The following is a 22,044-nucleotide window of genomic DNA, read 5'->3' as shown; positions in this document are numbered from 1 at the left end:
AAAAATCGAATTGATGGGTCATCCGTCGTACAATCCTGATTTGGCACCCAATGACTACTTCTTGTTCCCGAATGTCAAGAATAAATTGCGTGGACAACGATTTTCGTCGGCGGAAGACGCCGTTGATGCTTTCAAAAACCATATTATGGAGGTGTCTCAAGAAGATTGGAAAAACTGCTTTGACAAATTCGAACGAATGCAAAAGTGTATTGACCATAAAGGAGAATACTTCGAAAAACAATAAAGCAGTTTTCAATGCCAAATTCCTGTTTTTTCATTGTTAGGCTCAAAATATAAATAGTGACCCTCGTATTGTTCCTAACACATGTATTTAACAGAAATGTTTCTTGCACTTTTTTTTCTTCATGAAAATGGAGGGGAAAAGGTGGGAAAAGGGACTTCTATTTTGAGTCTCTTTTCAAGGGAAATTTTTTGCCGACAAAGACCAGCTTTGTTGTTCTAAAGCAGTGGTTTAAAATTTCAAAAGGTCTGAGGGCCAAAATTAAATCCAGCAGTTGATGGGCGGGCCGCGTTTTAATTTTTTAGGGGGTTGGGATTAATCATTAAAAAAATTGTAAGTACTGAACTGAAAATGTAGTACTTTCGCATGACCTACATTTCTAAAATGAGGCAATAGAAACAATGGAATCACAGATCAAAATTGTATAATTACAATTTATTTTTTTTAAAAAAACAATACTTATGGATGAATTGAAAGAAATGAAAAACACACCATACAAATAAGAATCCTTCATAGTAAGTGTAAAAACTGAGGCCGAACTGCTTCTTTTATTAAAGTCAATTTCTGTTTTTGAAGGTCTCAGAAGATGAAGCAGTGAAGCATCTGCCAGTCGGTTCTGTAGCGGTTCTTAATGAACTTCATTGAAGAAAAAACACTTTCACACGTGTATGTGCTGCTAAACATCGATGTCATTCTTTGCTCAAAACTTTGAAAGGTATTTGAAAAACTCTGGCCCTTTTTCTTGCCATTGTTGTTTGTAACGAGGTAGTATTTTTCCCAACGTTCTTGATAAGTTCTATTTTCATTTTGAATCTTATGTTTTTTGGAGATATTGCTCATTTCGATATTTGCACAAACTTTAACAATCAATCACAGTACGATCCGAGTTGGAACACTGAAAATCTCTTCGTACTTCGTGCGTAGTAAAACAGATCTGTATAGCGCCGCTCTGCAGTTTGTTTCTAAACACAAAGAGTGAAGCCTTCGCTGAAGCGGGAGAGTTTATTCTGCATAGCGAAGGGGTAGAATGCATGGTGTGAAGAGAACGTTATGTCACTTTAGATACTTCTGATCATCATTATTGACTGCAGAATCAATTCTACCTGTGATATTTGTCTTTTTTCACAGAGCTTCCGTTCATTCAGTAAAAATAGAACGTATTTTAATAAAAATACGTAAAATTAATGTATTTTGCAAACTGCCTTCGCAGGCCGCAAAAATAGGCATCGCGGGCCACATGCAGCCTGTGGGCCGCCAGTTGGAAACCCCTGTTCTAAAGCAATTCTTTTCACTCCTGCCTGGTAACTGCATCATTCGAAGGAAGCTTGTTTCTCAGTATCCGATGTCAAAATGAAAGTTTTCCATGTTGGCGCAAGCAGGGAGTGGGGGTGTGGGGAGGGGGAAGACTGGTTGTTGATTGTGAGAATGGAATTTCGAGGCACACTGAAGGAAACCTTTGTTTTTGAGCACAAGTGTTCCACAAGTTGCAACACTGGTTACCCTGCATTGTCCAAAAATAGAATTTCATGCAGCTGCAAGAATCGGCGCTCATTTTTCACTGCGTTCTAGCTTTTCATCCATGAAAGTTGTGCGTAGGTGTGTTGTCTTGTGCCCAAGTGCGAGGATATTTTTTGAGTGAAGTGACAGACTTCCAAGGACCTTTTTGTCATCTACGTGTTTTTCTTGTGGTGTGACAAGTGTGCTAGTGTCGTTTGTGCCTGCTGCATTTTGAACTTTTCATATACTTTTTTTTTGAGGGGGCAGGGGGGGAGAAACCCCATTTTTTTAAAAAAAAAGTATTTTTCAGGGGATTTCCCCCCTTTCCCCTCCATATGTACGCCGAATGTGCATAAATTATATATCGTCTGAATCTGTGATTCATTCTGCCTACAACAGTATATGTTTCATATCTCTAGGGCATTTAGTTTCTGAGCTATAGTCATTTCAATGTAACTCTGCATTTCGCTCAATTCCGAAGCTTGAGACAGTGGTGTACAAGCTTTTCGTTTCAGGGGTACAACTCACGTTACATTGGTCATATGACAATGATACAAATATTTTTCTGTTTCTTACATGCCAGTGATAATTTCTATGTGCATTTTGAACTTTTCATATACTTTTTTCGAGGGGCGAGGCGGAGAAACACCCTTTTTTTAAAAAAAAGTATTTTTCAGGGCATTTCCCCCCTTTCCCCCCTCCATACGTATGCCAAATGTGCATAAATTATATATCGTCTGAATCTGTGATTCATTCTGCGTACAACGGTATATCATTCATATCTCCAGGGCAAATAGTCTCTGAGCTAAAGTAATTTCAAGGTACTGCTGCATTTTGAAGCTTGAATCTATGGCGTACCCGACCATTCCTTTTGGGGGTACAACTCACGTTACATTGGTCATATGATAATAATGCAAATATTTTTGTGTTCCTTACATGTCAGCGATCATTTCCATCTGCATGTCGACACTGTCATGTACTTTTTTCTTTGGGGGGAGGGGGACCCCATTTTTCCCCGAAATTTTGAAATTTTGAGAGTTAGCCCCTCCCCCCATCACATATATGCCAAATTTGCATAAATTTCATATAGTCTGAATCTCTGGTTCCTTCTGCGTACAACGATATATCACTCATCTCTCTAGGGGAATCCGATCTACACTCATTTAATTGAAACTCTGCATTTTGCTCAAAATCGGCTTGGGACCAAGGGGGTTACATGTGAAAATGGCCTTGGGACTCAAAAGGTTACAGGTCATTTTCCACGATTTTTCACTTTGTAATGTAATGTTCTGCAACACAAGAAAAGCAGCGCTGTTCTGGCGGAATTCGAGCATGCACCTCCCATCACATGGGATGTGTATCAGCGGTATTTGTTGGGTGACAAATAACAGAAAATAACTTCCTGGGCACTGCAAATCCATAATGTAATTATAATCTCCCTTTCTACTATTACGGAATAAATATAATGGTTAGAGAGTGAAAGCTTTGGAATGCTAAACACAGTGGAGGGAGAGGGAGAGGTGACTTGGGTTGGTGACTTACTGTTTACACAAGAGGATATTCTCCTCATGGCCCACATAGCAACAGGTGACTCATTGAATAGGTATGATGTCACTAGCTCTTGATTGTCACAGCAACAGCTTTACGACCTACAACTAAGAAAGCCATATCTTGAACCTGGATTATACTGCACATTATACAGGAGATAAAATTTTAGTCACTTTTCTTCATCAAAAACCAGGGTGCGCATTATACACGAACGTGCATTATCCTGCGTAAATACGGTATTTACTAAAGTATGCAAGAAGCAGGTAAATCACTTTTGTCAGCAGATATAGTTTGACAGTTTTAAATAGGGCTAAGCCATCACCCCCTGGAGAAGGCCATATCAATCATCAACCTCATACTCCTGACATAGTGGCTGACAGGCCCTTGGAGGGTCAAGAAAAAGAAGGGTGGAAATGCTCCACACCCCTGCTACACTAGTAGTTAGTTGAACTTCAAGCTGAGTGCAGTGTCAACATGTGCTTTTACAGGTGGAAGTGTTTTCACTTTACATTTAGTGTTTTTTGTACAAGAAGTAAAATTTTGATTGCACAATGCCATCCAATGGACCAACACTGACCATGTTTTTCTTTCCAAACATTCCAGTACGTAGAGGGAAATGGATTAGAGCTATCCACAGGAAAGAATTTGCACCAACTAAACCTTCTAAGGTAATTTCAAGTGGCTAGTATAACATACATGTTCTTGTTTGAAATTGCATTTCCAAGTTCCCTTTGTATACTCCTAAACAGCTAGCAATTCCTCTTTCCTGTTTAAAATTCTTGAATAAGTAAGACAAGAATCTATGTGCTATTCATTCTTACAGACAGACTACTTTGCAATAGTTCTCTTTATGATATTTTTGCATAACGTACCGACTGCACATGCATATACTTTATGCTGCATTATGTGTAACTGAAATAAACGAAAACTCACCCTTGATGCTTCCCTCTAAGCCTATAATAATATTAGGTTAATCACAATGATGAGTATAAATTATATAGTAAATTGATAAAATATATTAATGAACAAGCAGAATCAAATGCTTATGAAAACCATGTCATGAAATGGGTCATGAAACCGAGTCAAAATGTCCAACTCAATACAAAACCGAGAACGAGACAAACATTTGCAGCTCGAGCCGAAACTGAAAACAAAACAAACATTTGCAGTTCAATAGAAATTCGAGAACAAGACATTCATTTCAAACTCACGATGAAACCAAGAATGAGACATTTATTTCAAAATAGTGATGAAACCAAAAACGGGAAACATATTTTCAACTCGTCACTAGATGGATAACGCAACAAACATTTGAAACTTGTGACGAAACCGAGAACAGGATTAAATTTTCCTTTGAGGTGATTTAATTTTTATGAATCTGTTTAGTTCTTACTTACATTGTGTGTGTGCCAGTAATTTGGAGAAGGAACTCATGAAACTTATGTTCCTGGTGTTTTAATTTGCATAAGACATTTTGATATAATGACATTTGGAATGTTTTAATTTATTTGTAGTTGTAGACTAGTTATATATTGTACGTATTTTCAAGAAATAATTTATTTATAGATTATAACGAATATTGTTATAAACACTATTTGAAATGCAGACTGTAATTATTATTTTAAAATTCATGTCAAAAGTGTAGGTAATTTTCATACGACTCGATGTAAATAGTTTACGTGTTGTTTGAATGAGTACAGTATTTACTCACTAGGTGGCAGTAGCCTGCAGCGCTGTCGCAAATAGTTTGATTTTCGCTCAATAGATGGGCTTTGCGGTTTCTCTGTACGTAGATGATGTGTATTGGTATGTAAATTAAGGCTGATTACTTGAATATTTTATTTTTGGTCATCGAGATAACTGGTACGGCAAAGTGATAATTATGTAACTAATTGAAAGATTATGTCTTTAATGGGTGCTTAAATTGAAAGATGGTAATTGACTTTAATGAGATTTAGTGTGCATAAAATCTCTCAGAAATAGAAGAAGAAGAAAAAAAAGTGTTGACCGGAACTGGAACTTTTTGAACGCGGGGAAGGCATCTGGAAAAGAAGATGGAGAACGAGAAAGTAGCAAGTAAATACGAGCGGTGAAAAATCAAAGGATATCGGATTTGTAAAGATAGTACAAGCTATTATTGATATCAAGTTCTAAGCGCAAGAGCTCGGGAAATACGGACATGATCATGTAACGAGACGAACGATTGTCAGATTGCAGGATAAGTGAAATTCACTGCTGGCTGTCCGAGTCACATGGTTTGTATTCGGAACAATAATGTAAGTACCAAATTCTTCTAGCATTGAAGTGACAACTGCGTGGTTGTTGAAGAAGCTTTGAAACATAACGTTTCAGTGATTGAAGCATGCATGCATTGTGTTATGGTCATTATATGGGAACTTCTCGAGTCACGAACCTAGGAATATAACAAAGGATGTGGCTTCGTCATATTGAAAACAATTCGATTACGGGAATTTGCTGAACGTTAATATTTGAAAGGGATATGAATATGGACCTATAATGTGAATAAAATTATCATTTCATATTTCTTAATGGTAAAAGTGAATCGTTGTGATTGTCACTCCAGGTCATGTGACCTTTCTAAAACATGAGTAACCTATAGTTGAAGGGTGGAATCTATCACCGCTGTTATCAGCTTTAATGTGTTAAACAAGCTGTTTGAAGACATGTTTTCGTAAATTAGTTAAACTTGAAATCTATCCATTTTTTTTTATTTGTTAAATTTCCTATTGCAAAGGAATTCATGTCTGAAAGAGATCATTATTTTTATTACTTGCTATGTTAATAAATGTGCTTTTCGAAACCTTGGTGTTACACATTCACCTAAATCATTTATCAGTGTAAAGAGATTTAATAATTTGTGTGTTAATAAATGTCTTCTCTTCCAGGAGGGAGGGAATTCAGGTTCACACTGATCATAATTAATTATCCTCTTTAGAAATAAACAGAAATCTATTGACAATTTAATTAAAGGAAAATTAAGAAAGTGCACACGTGTGGGATATATATATAGGGTGTCCCAGATAGTAATGATAGATTAAAGTTAAGGTTCAGTTGGATTGGCAGGTTGTGTAAATTTCACAATTAATACTTTAAATTTTTGGAAAATATTCAGCGGTGGCTCACTTGTCATAGCTACCTATGCTACTGGCGAGGCGAATAGGGACGGGTTTGTCGGTTCGGTATTTAGATGGAAGTTAAGGGGCAAGTTTGGGGAAACAGATAGGGGTTCCTTATCACGCGGTAGAATATTGGATAAACCCTCCTCAGTTCATTCGTCTCAATAAGATTATGAGACTCAGTGGCTGAGTGGCTACAGTTGTAACTTTACAAAAAAAAAAAAAAAAAAAAAAAAAAGTGAATTTTGATTTAATTTTTTTTATATAATTTTTTTTTTTTTGACTAGTAAAATGGGCACTGAAAAGGAACCAGTAACTCTTGAGGCCCTCTTTGCTCTAGTTATACAGAGCAAGAAAGAGACTCAAGAGAACTTTGAAAAATCAAACGAATCGCTCAGGTCTGAGTTACAAGCGAGTCATGAAAAGACTACAGAGCTACTCAGATCTGACCTGGCTCAAATGCAAAGAGATACCGCGGATCATATTTCAAAACTGAAATCTGAAACTGAAGAACTTCGGCGTTGCGTATCCCAGTATCGCGTGGAGTGTATGACCAGGGCAGAGGCGGTAGAGAAAAAATATGATGCATTATCTAGCAGACTAGATGATGAGGTACAGGGTGTTCATGAAGTTTTGGATCAAATGAAAATAGGGCAGATGGAACAGTTTGAGATCTTTAAGGGTCAGATAGATGAGAAGTTCAGAGATAGAGTACAGGATAGTAAAGGGGAAATAGTACCGGTGGCGCTGCAAACGAGGGAAGAGGTTGATAAGCTAGTAGATCGCGTGAAGTCTGAGAGGGTCGAACCTTCTTCATCTCAAATGTTTGTTCAGGAAGCTGCAACCCAGTGTGGGGTGAAAAGTAATCTGGGTGGTGACATGGTGTCAACAGAAATACTTTCTACCCTCAAATCATTAGATATGTCGATGGGAAAATTCAATCACATGATCACTTGTTTAGAAGATAGACGTTCTTTGGGGACGAATCATGATACAGTGGAAAATGAAAGGTATCTTTTGAAAGGGGGTTTGATCTCCCGAAAACGTGGGGTTGATAAGGCAACTTCGACGGAGGATTCGGATGCTGAGGTTAACCATGTTATGGTCAAACTTGGCTCTCACCAAGCGAGGGGGGCAATAAGTAGAGATTCTTCGAGTAGTAACGTGGAAATAGGGGAAGGGGCTTCTTCTAGTAGTAAAAGGAGATCCATTAAATCCCGCTACAGAAAATCTTTGAAGCATAAGGATAAGGTAGACCTAGGAGAGGGTGGTGATCAGGATAATTCAGTTGTTCGAGAGGTTCGTCGTTCGTCACCCAGGAATGTAGTTCAGGTTAAGCCGCAAGACTTGCTGAAGTTTCCTAAATTCAATGGTATTATCACAGATGTCACTCCAACCGAGTTCTTAGAAAAGGTCGAGGAACTTTTGAGTTTGTACAATTTAGACGAAAATGAGTATCTTAATTATGTCCCAAAATTATTGCTAGATAGTGCTAAAGTATGGTACAATGGAAGAAAGGCTGACCTTCTTTCATACAAGCACTTTAAGGAGGAGTTTATTGGACATTATGAAAGTTCGAGGTGGCGTAGCTCTTGCCTAGCTAAGATCTTGAATTCCCCTTATGTTCGTTCTTCAGAGGAGAGTGTCTTGCAATTCTTCTCAAAGAACTATAAATTACTTAGATCAATTCAACCTAATGCAGAGGAAACACAAATCATTGCTCAGCTCAGTACGTTATTACCGTACAAATTGAGAGAACACTTTGTAATGGCTGACCTTTCTTCATTCTCTGATGCGATCCATGCAATTGAGAATTTCGAATCCTTAAAAGAGGTAAATTTGAAAAGGGAGCCGAATCCTTTCTCCAAGCCAAAGAGCAACAAGGTAGGGGTAAATAAGGTGTCTATAAATTCTCAGGATGCTGATGCTTCTCTTAAGGGTGACTCTCAAATTCAGAAAAGGTCACCGTTGGCGGTCAGGAAAGATGGGCGGACTAGTCCAAAGTCAAACATGTTTCGATCTAGTACCACCTTCATTCCAGAGAACTCGTGGCAGGGAAACGAAGCAGATCTCACATCGTAGGGGGTGATGTGGGTGATCATAAAAGTAATCCTCCTGTAAATACCAGCTCGTCCATAAATAGGGGTGCGAGGGGTTCTGGGATTGACTTGTCTGGACCCATGTTAGAAGACAAACAGTTCATTGGTGACAGCATGTTTGTCAGATTAGCACAAAAGTTTGGTGACCATCAAGTCAGTATTGATGAGGACGGTAACCGTCGAATAGGTTTGTCAGTGAGTGGTCAAACTTCCGAACAATTAAAAGCACGTATAAGGTCTGCTCCTAGATTGGCTGATTCTGTTGTGGTCATGGTAGGCACAAATGATATATTAAAATTTAGGCCTGGTGATGAAATTAAAAGAAATTTGAAGGAGATTGTTGATCTTTTAAAGGAAAGAGTTAAGGATATTACACTTCTTTGTCTTCCACCCATTCCGAAAGTTATGAAATCCAAAGATGGTATTGTCTGGCGGAAATGGCACGAAATTAACGAGTTCATTCGCTCTCTTAAGGAGGGTGATATTGTCAAGGTACATGACCTGAGTCCGTTGTTTCTGATAGATAATACTAATATCCGTGAGGAGCTGTTTGAAAGTTTCTTAGGCAATCCTTCTCATAGGAGAATAGATAAAGTGCACTGGAACCGATATGGCATGTTACTAGCACTGGAGTATTTGAGACAAGTAGGGGTCTTACAGAATTTGGGTAGGAGCCAACCTAATCGTGAAACTCAACGTGTAGTGGAGTCAGGGGTCCAGTATGAGGGTGTGCAATCCCGGGAGTCAGTTGTTAGTAGAGGTTCGGAAAACGTCAGGGGAACTTTCGTCCATGCGCAGGGGGCGGGAGTGCAGTAACCGTTCCTGCCATTCGATTTGTAAATATGTACAATAGTGATTCTGATTCCGATTTTTGTGATCAGATTAGTTCTAAAATACCGATTAATGTAGATTTTCATGATAAAGGTTCTGCCCTGATAAAAGTAAAAATTCTTGATAGGGAATTTAACGCGCTCTGTGATAGTGGGGCTGAACTGAGCTTGCTGTCTTATGATGCGTGGAAAGAATTGTCCTCCATTATTTCTAGGCCAAGATTGGAGCCTGCTTCACACATCAGGCTGTTTGATTATACAGGAACCAAATCAAAAGCAGTTGATGGAATCACTAAGTTAATGATTAGTTTAGGTGGGCATGACGTATTTGTTCAATTAGTGGTAGTAAGGAGTTTAAGTGTACCATTGTTGTTGGGTTTAGATGTTATCTACAAAATTCACGGTGAACTAAATTTTGATTTAAATGCCTTTTTTTATAATACACCCAATGGTAAGGTTTTCCTGAGGTTTACTCCACTAGAACAGGTCGATCCAAGTCCTCAAGATTTAAGTATAAGAGAAGTTTGTTGTTCACAAGACTCCTCGAGCAAAGGTTTTTCTGAATTCGGCGACCAAATTAAACGATCCTTAGTTATAGACGAATCTCATTCTTCGCAATTAATAGCAATGTTACAAGAGTTTCAAGACATGTTTACCGAAGTACCGGGTTTATGCAAGGAATATGTGCATAGGATGGAGCTAGACACGAACGAACCCATTGTACGAAAAAACTATCCCATTCCATATGCATATCGTGCTAAGGTAAAGGAACAACTGAATCAGATGCTGGAATGGAACGTAATAGAACTTTCTGATTCAGAATACCATTCACCTTTGCTAGTTGTCCCAAAACCCGATGGTGCTATCAGGTTATGTGTTGATCTAAAAAAGATCAATCAGCATGTCAAACTCAAGCAACTTGCACCGCTGAAGATTAATGAGTTACTTACATCATTCCAGGGGTGCAAATACTTCACATCCCTTGATATGGGGAATGCCTACTGGCAAGTTCCTCTCGATCCAGACAGTAGAAAATATACGGCTTTTTCGTTTGATGGGATATTATACCAATTCAAGAGAGTGGTATTTGGGTCAGTTAATGGTACTTCAGTGTTTGTCGATGTGATGAACCGTGTTCTTGGATCCTTTAGCGACTTCACTGTTGTATATGTCGATGACATAATCATTAAATCCCAAGATTTCGAGTCCCATCTTGAGCATGTAAGGCTAGTGCTGTCCAGATTGAAACGTGCAGGATTTACATTGAAAGTGGAAAAGTGCAAATTTGTGGTACAAGAGTTAAAGTTTCTTGGCCATGTCATATCCACTCAAGGCTATCATAAAGATCCAGCCTATGTTGTAAGCATAGAACAATTACCAAAGCCGGAGAACCTAAAACAACTACAGAAGGTTCTGGGTTGCTTCAATTGGTTGAGCAAGTATATTCGTAACTATTCAATGTTGGCACACCCCCTTTATGAACTTCTCAAACAGAAAAGTAAGTGGAAATGGAGTGTTGAAGCAGATGTTGCTTTTAAAGACTTAAAAGAGGTAGTCAAAAGGGAGGTTACTTTGTTTTATCCGGACTTTGAGAAAAAATTTTACATTCAGACCGATGCATCTTTGGTAGGCATAGGCGGTTTCTGCTATCAGATGGTAGACGAACATATCAGACCCTTGGGGTTTGTAAGCAGGTTGTTGAAATCGTATGAGAAATCTTATACTTCGACTGAGATAGAAGTTTTAGCAATACTCTTTACGATATCAAAATTCTCCTCCTTTCTCAAAGGAAGGCAGTTTATTGTAATCACTGACCACAAGGCGCTTACCTGGCTCGAGACCGCTCATACCTGGAACGCCAGACTCACCCGATGGTTTATACAGATACAAGAATATTCTTTTGTGGTGCAGTACTGTAAGGGATCAGAAAACGTCGTGGCTGATACTCTTAGTCGTAGTTTTCCTGGTGTGACCCTCTCAGAGTTTAACGTTAATTGTTCAGGTGCTTTATCCTTAGGTAGTTTAAACTTAACCAAGGAGGAATTAGTTTCGGCGCAAAGGGAAGATCCCTACCTGAAAGAAATTATCTCTCACATATTGGGAGAGGTACAGTCCAGTGTGTCTCGCTCAAGGTCTTGGGGCCAAACTTATGTTGTAGAGGACGAAATTTTATATATTAAGGATTTTCATGATCCGAGTAAATTGAGGATTTGTGTACCAATAAATTTGATCGGTAGGATCTTAATACATTGTCATGATGACTCGGGACATTTCGGCGTAGCTAAAACTCTCGCGCTGATTTTCAAAAGTTTTCATTGGAAGAACATGAAGAATGACATCAAAGATTTTGTCAGGGACTGTGATGTTTGCGAAAGAACGAAACCCAATAAGCATCCGTCAAAATTTGTTTCAAGGTCTCATATAATTGATAGACCAGGCCATACTTTGTTTTTGGACTTACAAGGACCGTTCGCGTCGGGGCCTAAAAAGGAAAGATTCTTGTTCACGGTATTGGATGCCGCATCCAGATACTTAGTTGCTTATCCAGTTGTAAATAGTAATGCTCAAACTGTCATCGCGAAATTGATAAAAATTTATTTTGTACATCTTAGCATACCTATGCAAGTATTTACAGATAACGGACCACAATTTAGGTCAAAGTTGTTTCGGGAGGCGATGGAGAAGCGGGGAATAAAGGTTGCATATACTCCAACATATCATCCTTCCTCAAATATGGTAGAACGTTACCATAGTGAACTAAACAGGCTTATGAGGGTTTTATGTTTCGATAATCATGCAAAATGGCCTGAGAGGATTGAGCAAGCTCTCTTCCTTTTGAATAATTCAGTATCGTCACAAACAGGTTTCACTCCTGCTGAACTGAGACTGAATGTGAGTAGAAAACTTGTAGACTTTCATTCTATACTTCACGATGTTGGGAATGGCACTTGGGATTCAAAATTGCTGATGGCAAGTTGGTCGAGTTCTTCTAAAAGACGAAATAAGCTGAATCAAATCAATGAGAGAAGATTCAACAGACCAGCTATTAAAATGGGGAATTTAGTCTTTGTTAAAAACCATCAACTTGGCAACTTAAGTGACAAAATTATCAAAAAGTATTGTGAACTTTACTTAGGACCTTACTTATGTATAAAAAATACCCATGATTCTACGTTAAATTTGGTAGATTGCTTAACTGGAGAAATATTGGTAAATCATTCCATTGAAAATTGTAAAGTGTGGAGTTGCACTGAGGAGAAATTAAAATATTGGTTGCAGAAGGTTATGGCTATGGGATTAGATATCATTAGAGATATTAAGCCTAATCTTTTAGACTTGTGCAAAACTGATCATTCTAACAAAGATGTAGTTCAGTTGTAAGGGTTAGGGATAAAGGAACTTATATCCGTTACTTGGGCCAAGTATAGGTAAACCAGCGGTGGGCTCCTTTGTCAAGTGGGTGCAACCTTACAGCGGGCTAGCTTGTAAATGGATGTCCTACTCCTGAGTCAATATGCACAGAGTATGCATGGATGAAGTGACCAGTGTGACCTGAGAATTCCCACTCTCTAAGAAGATCTCAAATGAATAGTCTGTGCAGAATGCGTAATGTTGGTGTAAATAAGGTAACTTAATCATTATGTTTTGTATATGCCGTTGTTCTATATTAGAGCGCTTTGCTCATTTATATTGTGTGAAGTGTTTTGTATGGGTTCTGCCCTTGTTGGGCGCCATTTATAACGAATATTGTTATAAACACTATTTGAAATGCAGACTGTAATTATTATTTTAAAATTCATGTCAAAAGTGTAGGTAATTTTCATACGACTCGATGTAAATAGTTTACGTGTTGTTTGAATGAGTACAGTATTTACTCACTAGGTGGCAGTAGCCTGCAGCGCTGTCGCAAATAGTTTGATTTTCGCTCAATAGATGGGCTTTGCGGTTTCTCTGTACGTAGATGATGTGTATTGGTATGTAAATTAAGGCTGATTACTTGAATATTTTATTTTTGGTCATCGAGATAACTGGTACGGCAAAGTGATAATTATGTAACTAATTGAAAGATTATGTCTTTAATGGGTGCTTAAATTGAAAGATGGTAATTGACTTTAATGAGATTTAGTGTGCATAAAATCTCTCAGAAATAGAAGAAGAAGAAAAAAAAGTGTTGACCGGAACTGGAACTTTTTGAACGCGGGGAAGGCATCTGGAAAAGAAGATGGAGAACGAGAAAGTAGCAAGTAAATACGAGCGGTGAAAAATCAAAGGATATCGGATTTGTAAAGATAGTACAAGCTATTATTGATATCAAGTTCTAAGCGCAAGAGCTCGGGAAATACGGACATGATCATGTAACGAGACGAACGATTGTCAGATTGCAGGATAAGTGAAATTCACTGCTGGCTGTCCGAGTCACATGGTTTGTATTCGGAACAATAATGTAAGTACCAAATTCTTCTAGCATTGAAGTGACAACTGCGTGGTTGTTGAAGAAGCTTTGAAACATAACGTTTCAGTGATTGAAGCATGCATGCATTGTGTTATGGTCATTATATGGGAACTTCTCGAGTCACGAACCTAGGAATATAACAAAGGATGTGGCTTCGTCATATTGAAAACAATTCGATTACGGGAATTTGCTGAACGTTAATATTTGAAAGGGATATGAATATGGACCTATAATGTGAATAAAATTATCATTTCATATTTCTTAATGGTAAAAGTGAATCGTTGTGATTGTCACTCCAGGTCATGTGACCTTTCTAAAACATGAGTAACCTATAGTTGAAGGGTGGAATCTATCACCGCTGTTATCAGCTTTAATGTGTTAAACAAGCTGTTTGAAGACATGTTTTCGTAAATTAGTTAAACTTGAAATCTATCCATTTTTTTTTATTTGTTAAATTTCCTATTGCAAAGGAATTCATGTCTGAAAGAGATCATTATTTTTATTACTTGCTATGTTAATAAATGTGCTTTTCGAAACCTTGGTGTTACACATTCACCTAAATCATTTATCAGTGTAAAGAGATTTAATAATTTGTGTGTTAATAAATGTCTTCTCTTCCAGGAGGGAGGGAATTCAGGTTCACACTGATCATAATTAATTATCCTCTTTAGAAATAAACAGAAATCTATTGACAATTTAATTAAAGGAAAATTAAGAAAGTGCACACGTGTGGGATATATATATAGGGTGTCCCAGATAGTAATGATAGATTAAAGTTAAGGTTCAGTTGGATTGGCAGGTTGTGTAAATTTCACAATTAATACTTTAAATTTTTGGAAAATATTCAGCGGTGGCTCACTTGTCATAGCTACCTATGCTACTGGCGAGGCGAATAGGGACGGGTTTGTCGGTTCGGTATTTAGATGGAAGTTAAGGGGCAAGTTTGGGGAAACAGATAGGGGTTCCTTATCACGCGGTAGAATATTGGATAAACCCTCCTCAGTTCATTCGTCTCAAGATAGTAATTAGGAAGGTTGTAAAATGAAGTATCATGCAAGAGTCATGCACTTAGATTTGTCAGTAGCAGTTATCGATATAGGATACCATAAACCGAGAAAAAGTAAGCCATGATTTGATAATTAATGTCATAATCTAATAGAAATAAGTAATCAGGCTAGACTTAGGTGGTTAAATAACTCTGATGATACAGATCTAAACAATTATAATAGAATAAAGCGAGAAGTTAACCGCACTTTTAGAAGTAAAAAAAGAGATTACTTGAAAAGCAAAATTAACGAAATTGAAACAAACAGCAAAAATACAAATATCAGAGATTTATATAAAGGTGTAAATGAGTTTAAAAAGGGGTGGCAACCTAAAGTAAACTTGATATAAGATAAAGATGGTGATTTTCTAGCTGACCCAAGCGATATTCTAAATAGATGGAAGAACTACTTTAATGACCTTTTAAATGTCCATAAAAAAAAGGTAAAGTGTTCCCCTGTGCTTAGCACCATGCCATGAAGGCGTATAGGGGGTGTGGGGGTAACGCCCCACACTTTCTTGATCCGGTCGTGAGTGGGGGTGATGTGATCAGCATCACGCCCCTGACCGCCTTTACCCCCCAGGGTTTCCCCCAGGTACCCATGTTATTCGACGCTGGGTGGGCGTCGGGGCCGCTTCCATCGTTAGAAAAGTTCCCGGATATGAACCGGCCGGGGATCGAACCCGGGACCTTTAGCATGGTAATCAGACGTGTTACCGACTGAGCCACCGCAGCCACTTTTTAAATGTCCATGTAGGAGATAAATCAGAAGTAAATGAATGAAGTACACACAGCAGAACCTTTAGTTCCAGAACCTAACTTGATTGAAGTTAAAGATGCTATTAAAAGGCTAAAGAATAACAAAGCACCTGGCATTGATTTAATACCAGCTGAGTTAATTAAATATGGTTGAAATTCATTAATATGTCAAATTCATAAATTAATTTGTTTAATATGGAATAAAGAAGAAATCCCTCAACAGTGGAAAGAATCCATAATTGTTCCCGTGTGTAAAAAAGGTGATAAAATGAACTGCAATAATTACCAAGGAATTTCTCTACTCTCAACAACATACAAAATATTGTCTAACATTCTTTTAACATATGCTAATGAAATTTAGGTGATTATCAATGTGGATTTAAACGTAACAGATCAACTACAGATCAAATTTTTCACATCAGTCAGACACTTGAGAAAGAGTGGGAATATAATCAAAATGTCCATCAGCTATTCATTGATTTCAAAAAAGCATATGATTCGGTCAAAAGAGATAAATTATATAATATATTATTCGAATACCTAAGAGGCTTGTTAGTATGATAAAAGTATGCACCAGTGAAACAGAAACTAAAATTTGTGTGGGTATTAATGTGTCTGACAAATTTACAATTCATGATGGGTTAAAACAAGGAGATGCATTATCTCCATTGCTCTTTAATTTTGCCTTAGAATATGCTGTTAGGAAGGTAAAAGAAACTAACGAAGGACTAAAATTAAATGGTATGACTCAGTTGTTAGCATATGCAGATGATGTAGATTTATTAGGGGATGATATAAATACAATTAAGAATAATGCTAAAATATTTTTCTAAACTGCTAAAGAGAGAGGTTTGGAAGTTAACAAAGAGAAAACTAAATATATGCTTACAGGCCTAAACCAAGTGTTAGGTAATAATCAAAATCTAATTATTGATAACAACTCGTTTGAACCAGTTTCCAAATTCAAATACTTAGGAGTAATATTAACAAATGAAAATTATATTAAAGAGGAAATAAAAAGTAGGCTTAATTCAGGAAATGCATGTTACTTCTCTCTTCATAAACTTTTGTCTTCTCGTTTAATATCTAAGAAACTAAAAGTTAAAATATACACAACAGTAATTTTGCCTGTAGTATTATATGGATTTGAAACTTGGTCCCTTACTTTGAAAGAGGAACATAAACTGAGAGTATTTGAAAATAAGATCCTTAGGAAAATATTTGGACCTAAAAGGGATGAGGAGACAGGTGAGTGGAGAAGGTTACATAATTTAGAACTACATAATTTGCATTCATGTCCAGATATTATTAGAATAATTAAATCAAGAATACTTAGGTGGGCAGGCCATGTGGCACGAATGGGAGAGGCAAGAGGAGTTTACAGGATTCTTGTTGGGAAACCTGATGGTTAGAGACCTGTAGGAAGGCCAAGACGAAGATGGAGGGACAACGTTGAGATGGACCTAAGGGAAATGGGTAGGGATGGAAAAGAGTATATAGAACTTGCTCAAGATAGGGAAAGGTGGAAGGCCTGTGTTGCTGCAGCCATGAACCTTCGGGTTTAAGAAGACTAGAGAGAGAGTTGTCGATATATAATCAACAAAAACAAGAATGTAGATAACATTTTTAAAGTTCTAAAGATCTTGGTCATTGCAACTTAAAATGATACTATCCATACACGATGGCTGTATTCAAAATTATGTTACGCTGTGGTTCTCTAAGAACCTTACGAGTCCCTAGGTGTGATTTTCAAAATTTAAGGTAACATACGTAGATCTAAAATAGCCTAATGAAATGTAAAAGTCTTGATTGATTGATTTCAGTTGGTGTTTTAAGTCCACTTTATGCATAATAAGGCTAATCGGGACTGGACGTACAGTTGAAAGTGGGATACGAACCACTATGCACCTTTACCAGGTATCAAACCTGGAACCCATTGAATATGAGGCGATGACGCTACCACTGCGATATCAGAAATATAAAAGTCTGCCTGGCCAGTTGAATTCAAGAGATAAGTGATTGTCTTGGTGAGTGAATAAGTAAGAGGCATTGAGGCAAGTTTAAGAAAAATGTAACCTTTAACAATTACAATTTTTTAAAAAACAAATAGATTTTTCTGTTTCTTCGCTGCCTCTCCAGGGTAAATGTGACAATAAGAATGAATGAAAAGTGTAAATGCCAGAACAAGCACAAGGGGGAAAGTATTGATCTTTACAGTCTGTGTTACAAAAATTGTTTATCTGAAAATCTGTATATCCTCCCAAATTTTTGTATTAATAAAATTCTCTCTATGTGTTTCAGTGCTAATGGAATAAAAAATGCATATAAATATAAATCACTAGATTTTGAAGAAAAAATTACATGTTTATCCTAATGTCCATATTACTTCATATTTTTGTATACGAGTACTAAATTAATCCACTTTCAGCAGATTTGTATCTCATTATTTGCTATGCTTGTTCTACAAAATCCTACGTAACATTTCTGGTGTACAAGGAATATTGTAAACTTGGCTATGAACAAACAGCACTGGATGATGTTCAAAGGGACTGTCGGCATGGTGTCATAGGGCAGCCTTCTACCTCCAGGAGGTGATGGCTGACCCAGTAACACTTTGAACAGATACTAATACTCCTACCTATCCCACAGTTACCGATACTTACACCCACTGCAAAATGACTTCGGACCTCAGAACAAAAGCACAAAAAATTACATCTTTATCACAGGCCGGAGGCTAAGTCCCAAATCACTGACTTGTTGATAAAAGCAAGAGACTTGGTAGGAATAATTGTTCTATCATTAAAAATATTTTCAGTCTAGTAGAAAATCGATATCTGTGCTCTGACGGCCGCCATCTTGAAACTGATCCACCATACTTGATATTTTTTGATTTCATATATATCTCCCATCAACGTCCGGTTTTCTCAGAAATGTTCCAAATAGTGTAAACTTTCATAATAAATCAATAAATCTATTTTTGAAAAATAAGAAATAAAAGTTTTTCAGAAAGTCTTAATTAATAATTCTCGAACCGAACAATGACATTTTTCTATTTTATAAGATTACTTAGTGTTTGTTAGAAGTCTTTAGACGAACTTGACATCTATTTTTTCTAGATTTATAAATTTACCTTAAATAACATTTTAAGAGAAATACAATTTACAAACAAATGAACATAAATTTTGAAAAAAAAAGTATCATTGTTAAGACTTTCAACTCGCAGGTATTCTCATAAAATGTTTTGTAGTTTTCCTGAAAAAACTTTTTTCTTATTTTTCAAAAAATATATTTATTGATTTATTATGAAAGTTTACACTATTTGGAACATTTGTGAGAAAACCGGACGTTGATGGGAGACACCGTTCCAGAGATATATCAAATCAAAAAATATTAAACATGGGGAATCAGTTTCAAGATGACGGCCATCGGAGTGCAGATATCGATTGGCTACTCGACTGAAAATATCTTTAATGATAGAACAATTAATCCTACCAAGTCTCTTGCTTTTATCAACAAGTCAATGATTCGGGACTTAGCCTCTGGCCTGTGATAAAGATGTAATTTTTTGTGCTTTTGTTATGAGGTCCAAAGTCATTTTGCGGCAGGTGTATGCTTTACTCACCTGCTCCATAAAAACAATAATCATGAAAACAGCACTTATACAGAGTAGCAGAAGGAGCTACTTACCAAGGCCTCTCTGAATAAATTCAATCTTCCTTCTGCTTGTGTAGTAGCAGATATTATTTAGATTCCTAATGTATTCACTGAAAAGCAAAATAAAAAATGACAAATACATATGCAAGAAGACAAGTGCTCAGTTTGTCCAGGTACCATCCTGTCATCTGTCATTCGAAGTGAGAACATTTATTCTTGAGTGGGGTCAACATAAAGGAAAAATAGATTATATAACATAAAATTCTTAGCAATTATCCATTTTAGCTCACTTGTCACAATGAATAAATTTAGCTGTAGGGTAAAATGGTAAAAGATATCAATGCCTCAACCTTCGGAGAGCAGGGGATTCTTCACTAACAAACAATTAAAACAGGTTTACATAAAACACATCATCTCTTACTCCTTTCCCACTATGCATATGCATATCTTCTTTTATTGTTATTTTTTTGTATTTTTCTTCTCTTACATCACTTCTCTGCCTCTTTTATGGGTTCATTCAAATACAGTTCGAACAAGTGTTCGCAGGTTACCAGCCAGGTTAAATCGGCGTTAGCTTCCGTTTCAAGAGAGCATTTATTGCTCTCATCATCAGGGAATGCAAGGTTGCCACGTGAACTTCAAATGTATTATCCCTGAGTTTTCGAGAATCTTCAATTTTTGTCCCGAGTACTACACACAGTGCAGTATTGTTTATTATTTTTACAATAGCCTCCATTTCCCCTCATAGCGATAACATCACCACCTTATTATTATTATTATTATTTATATTTAGATGAGTTGTAAATAATTGAGATGAGTTTAGGGTTAAATACACGACTATGATGGGGCAGAGCTAGGATGCTGTCGTCCATTGGCTCACTCTGGATCCTGGTGTTCTTATTGGTTGCCGTCGTGTTTTTACGGAGGAGTGGGTTTCAGGTGTGATTGAGCTGGAGTCCCACGTCCATGTTGAGATTCGTGCTTTCCCATGAAATGGCTATGGCTTCCTTTACTCGTCGATCCCAGTAACCGACACATTTGGCTATTATTATGGTGTCTGCAAATAAAATCCCATCCCCCTCGGTGATGCTGTGTTCCACAACCGGAAAAGTCAGTACTTGCGGACCTTGAACTCACTCCTCCTCTAATCAAAGCCAACCCCCCCTCCAAAAGAAGTTTCTTTAAATCATCCACATCAAACACCCCCCCCCCCCCAAACCCTATCATCTTTAACCTCTCAAACCATTGACTGTTCTGGATTTCAGAATGGTTGTCAAACCTATATACACAGTCCGTCCAGTAGGAAAGGTTAACTGATTTTTTTCCCATGGAACCACCAGTGCCATCTATGGAGAAGTATATGTACTAAGTAAAGACACATTTCGACTTTCTTCCGGCAAAGTTTCAAAGCACTAGCATCGATGGTCGGCGCATATGGATCTTGTGCTTGACAGTACCTGCTGAACGTCGGTCGGAAACAGAGCAATGTATCAACATTAAATTCTGTTTCAAATTGGGTAAAAGTGCAACAGAGATGTTTCAAATGATTCAAACTGTTTACGGTAGTGAGGCATTGAGCCGTAAGAACGTGTTTAAGTGGTATGCAAGATTTCGTGATGGTCCAGGGTCCAGGCTCTCCAAAACCGAAGAAAGTGCGCCTGCAGAAGAGCCGAATGAAAACCCTGCTCATTGTTTTCTTAGATCCCAAAGGCATCATCTACAAAGAATTCACTCTAGACGGTCACACTGTGAACGCTGAGTATTACGTGGGTATTTTGCATAGTCTATTGGCCAGGAGTCGTAGAGTTCAGCCTGAATATCGGGAACAGGGCTCATGGTCTCTGTTGCAAGACAATGCACCCATGCACAAGAGCAGGTTGGTACGCCAGTTTTTGGCCAAAAAAGGGATAGTGGAGCTCAATCACCCCCATATTCTCCAGATTTAGATCCATGTGACTTCTGGCTATTTCCAAAACTGAAATTGGCATTGAAAGGATGGCGTTTCAACACCATTCCAGACATACAAAAGGCTTCGACCGCGATTTTGGAGACAATTCTGAAACAGGAGTACCAAGACTGCTTCACAAAGTTCTACAACCGCTTGTGCATGTATTGACTCACGAGGTGTCTATTTTAAATAAACTTTATTGTAAACTACCTGTCCACAACGTCTTGTCTTTCATTTCTCATTAGTCACCTTTCCCACTAGGCAGACTGTGTATAACATACCCAAAAGAACAACAGTTACATAACTAACACTAACCACAAACATAATAAACTGAACATTAAACTACATTACTAATAGATTAACTAATTGCCAAATACACTAAAATCCTTAAATAAATAAAAAAAAGATAATTTGCAAAACACCTGTTCCGGTCACCAGAATGGGTCAATACAATAACACAAATTTGAAGATACCATTGTATGTATAGAATACTATACTTATTTTTTTTATTTTTGTATTAAATTGAAAATAAAGATGTAAAGAAGGAGAATAAAAAGGGGGGGGGGAACCGTTAACTGACATTTTTGTTTATTTAAAGGTTGGTTGATTTGGTGTTCAAGTCCACTTTATGCACAGTAAGGCTCGGGACTGGGCCTACAGTTTAAAGTGGGATCCGAACCCAAGACTTGTAGAGGAGAAGGCTGGGGCCATACCTGATCACGTGGTCCTTGACGTCAGGCGTGACGTAACGCGCGGACAGATCGCTCTACGCTCCGGTTTCGCAGCCGAATCAAAGCAGTAATTATGAACAAAAAAGAGCCGTAATTATGCCC

At 37.6% G+C, this 22,044-nt stretch overlaps 1 protein-coding gene across 3 annotated transcripts in view; it reads right to left on the bottom strand.

Annotated features, from left to right (window-relative positions):
• The window catches only part of LOC145984977 (uncharacterized), a 106,785-nt gene that overhangs the window by 60,390 nt on the left and 24,351 nt on the right, over window positions 1–22,044 (bottom strand). For all 3 annotated transcript variants that reach the window (XM_083118434.1, XM_083118433.1, XM_083118435.1), the window contains exon 3: window positions 19,297–19,373. In XM_083118434.1, coding sequence (XP_082974560.1) covers window positions 19,297–19,373 — 77 coding nt within the window. The remainder of the gene's footprint in view (window positions 1–19,296; window positions 19,374–22,044) is intronic.

The sequence above is a fragment of the Lepisma saccharinum genome, chromosome 3 (genome assembly GCF_977018435.1).
Source record: "Lepisma saccharinum chromosome 3, izLepSacc3.1, whole genome shotgun sequence".
In the NCBI taxonomy this organism is placed as follows: Eukaryota; Metazoa; Arthropoda; class Insecta; order Zygentoma; family Lepismatidae; genus Lepisma; species Lepisma saccharinum.
The sequence above is the reverse complement of the archived record's forward strand: the minus strand, read 5'-3'. Positions and strand labels throughout refer to the sequence as shown.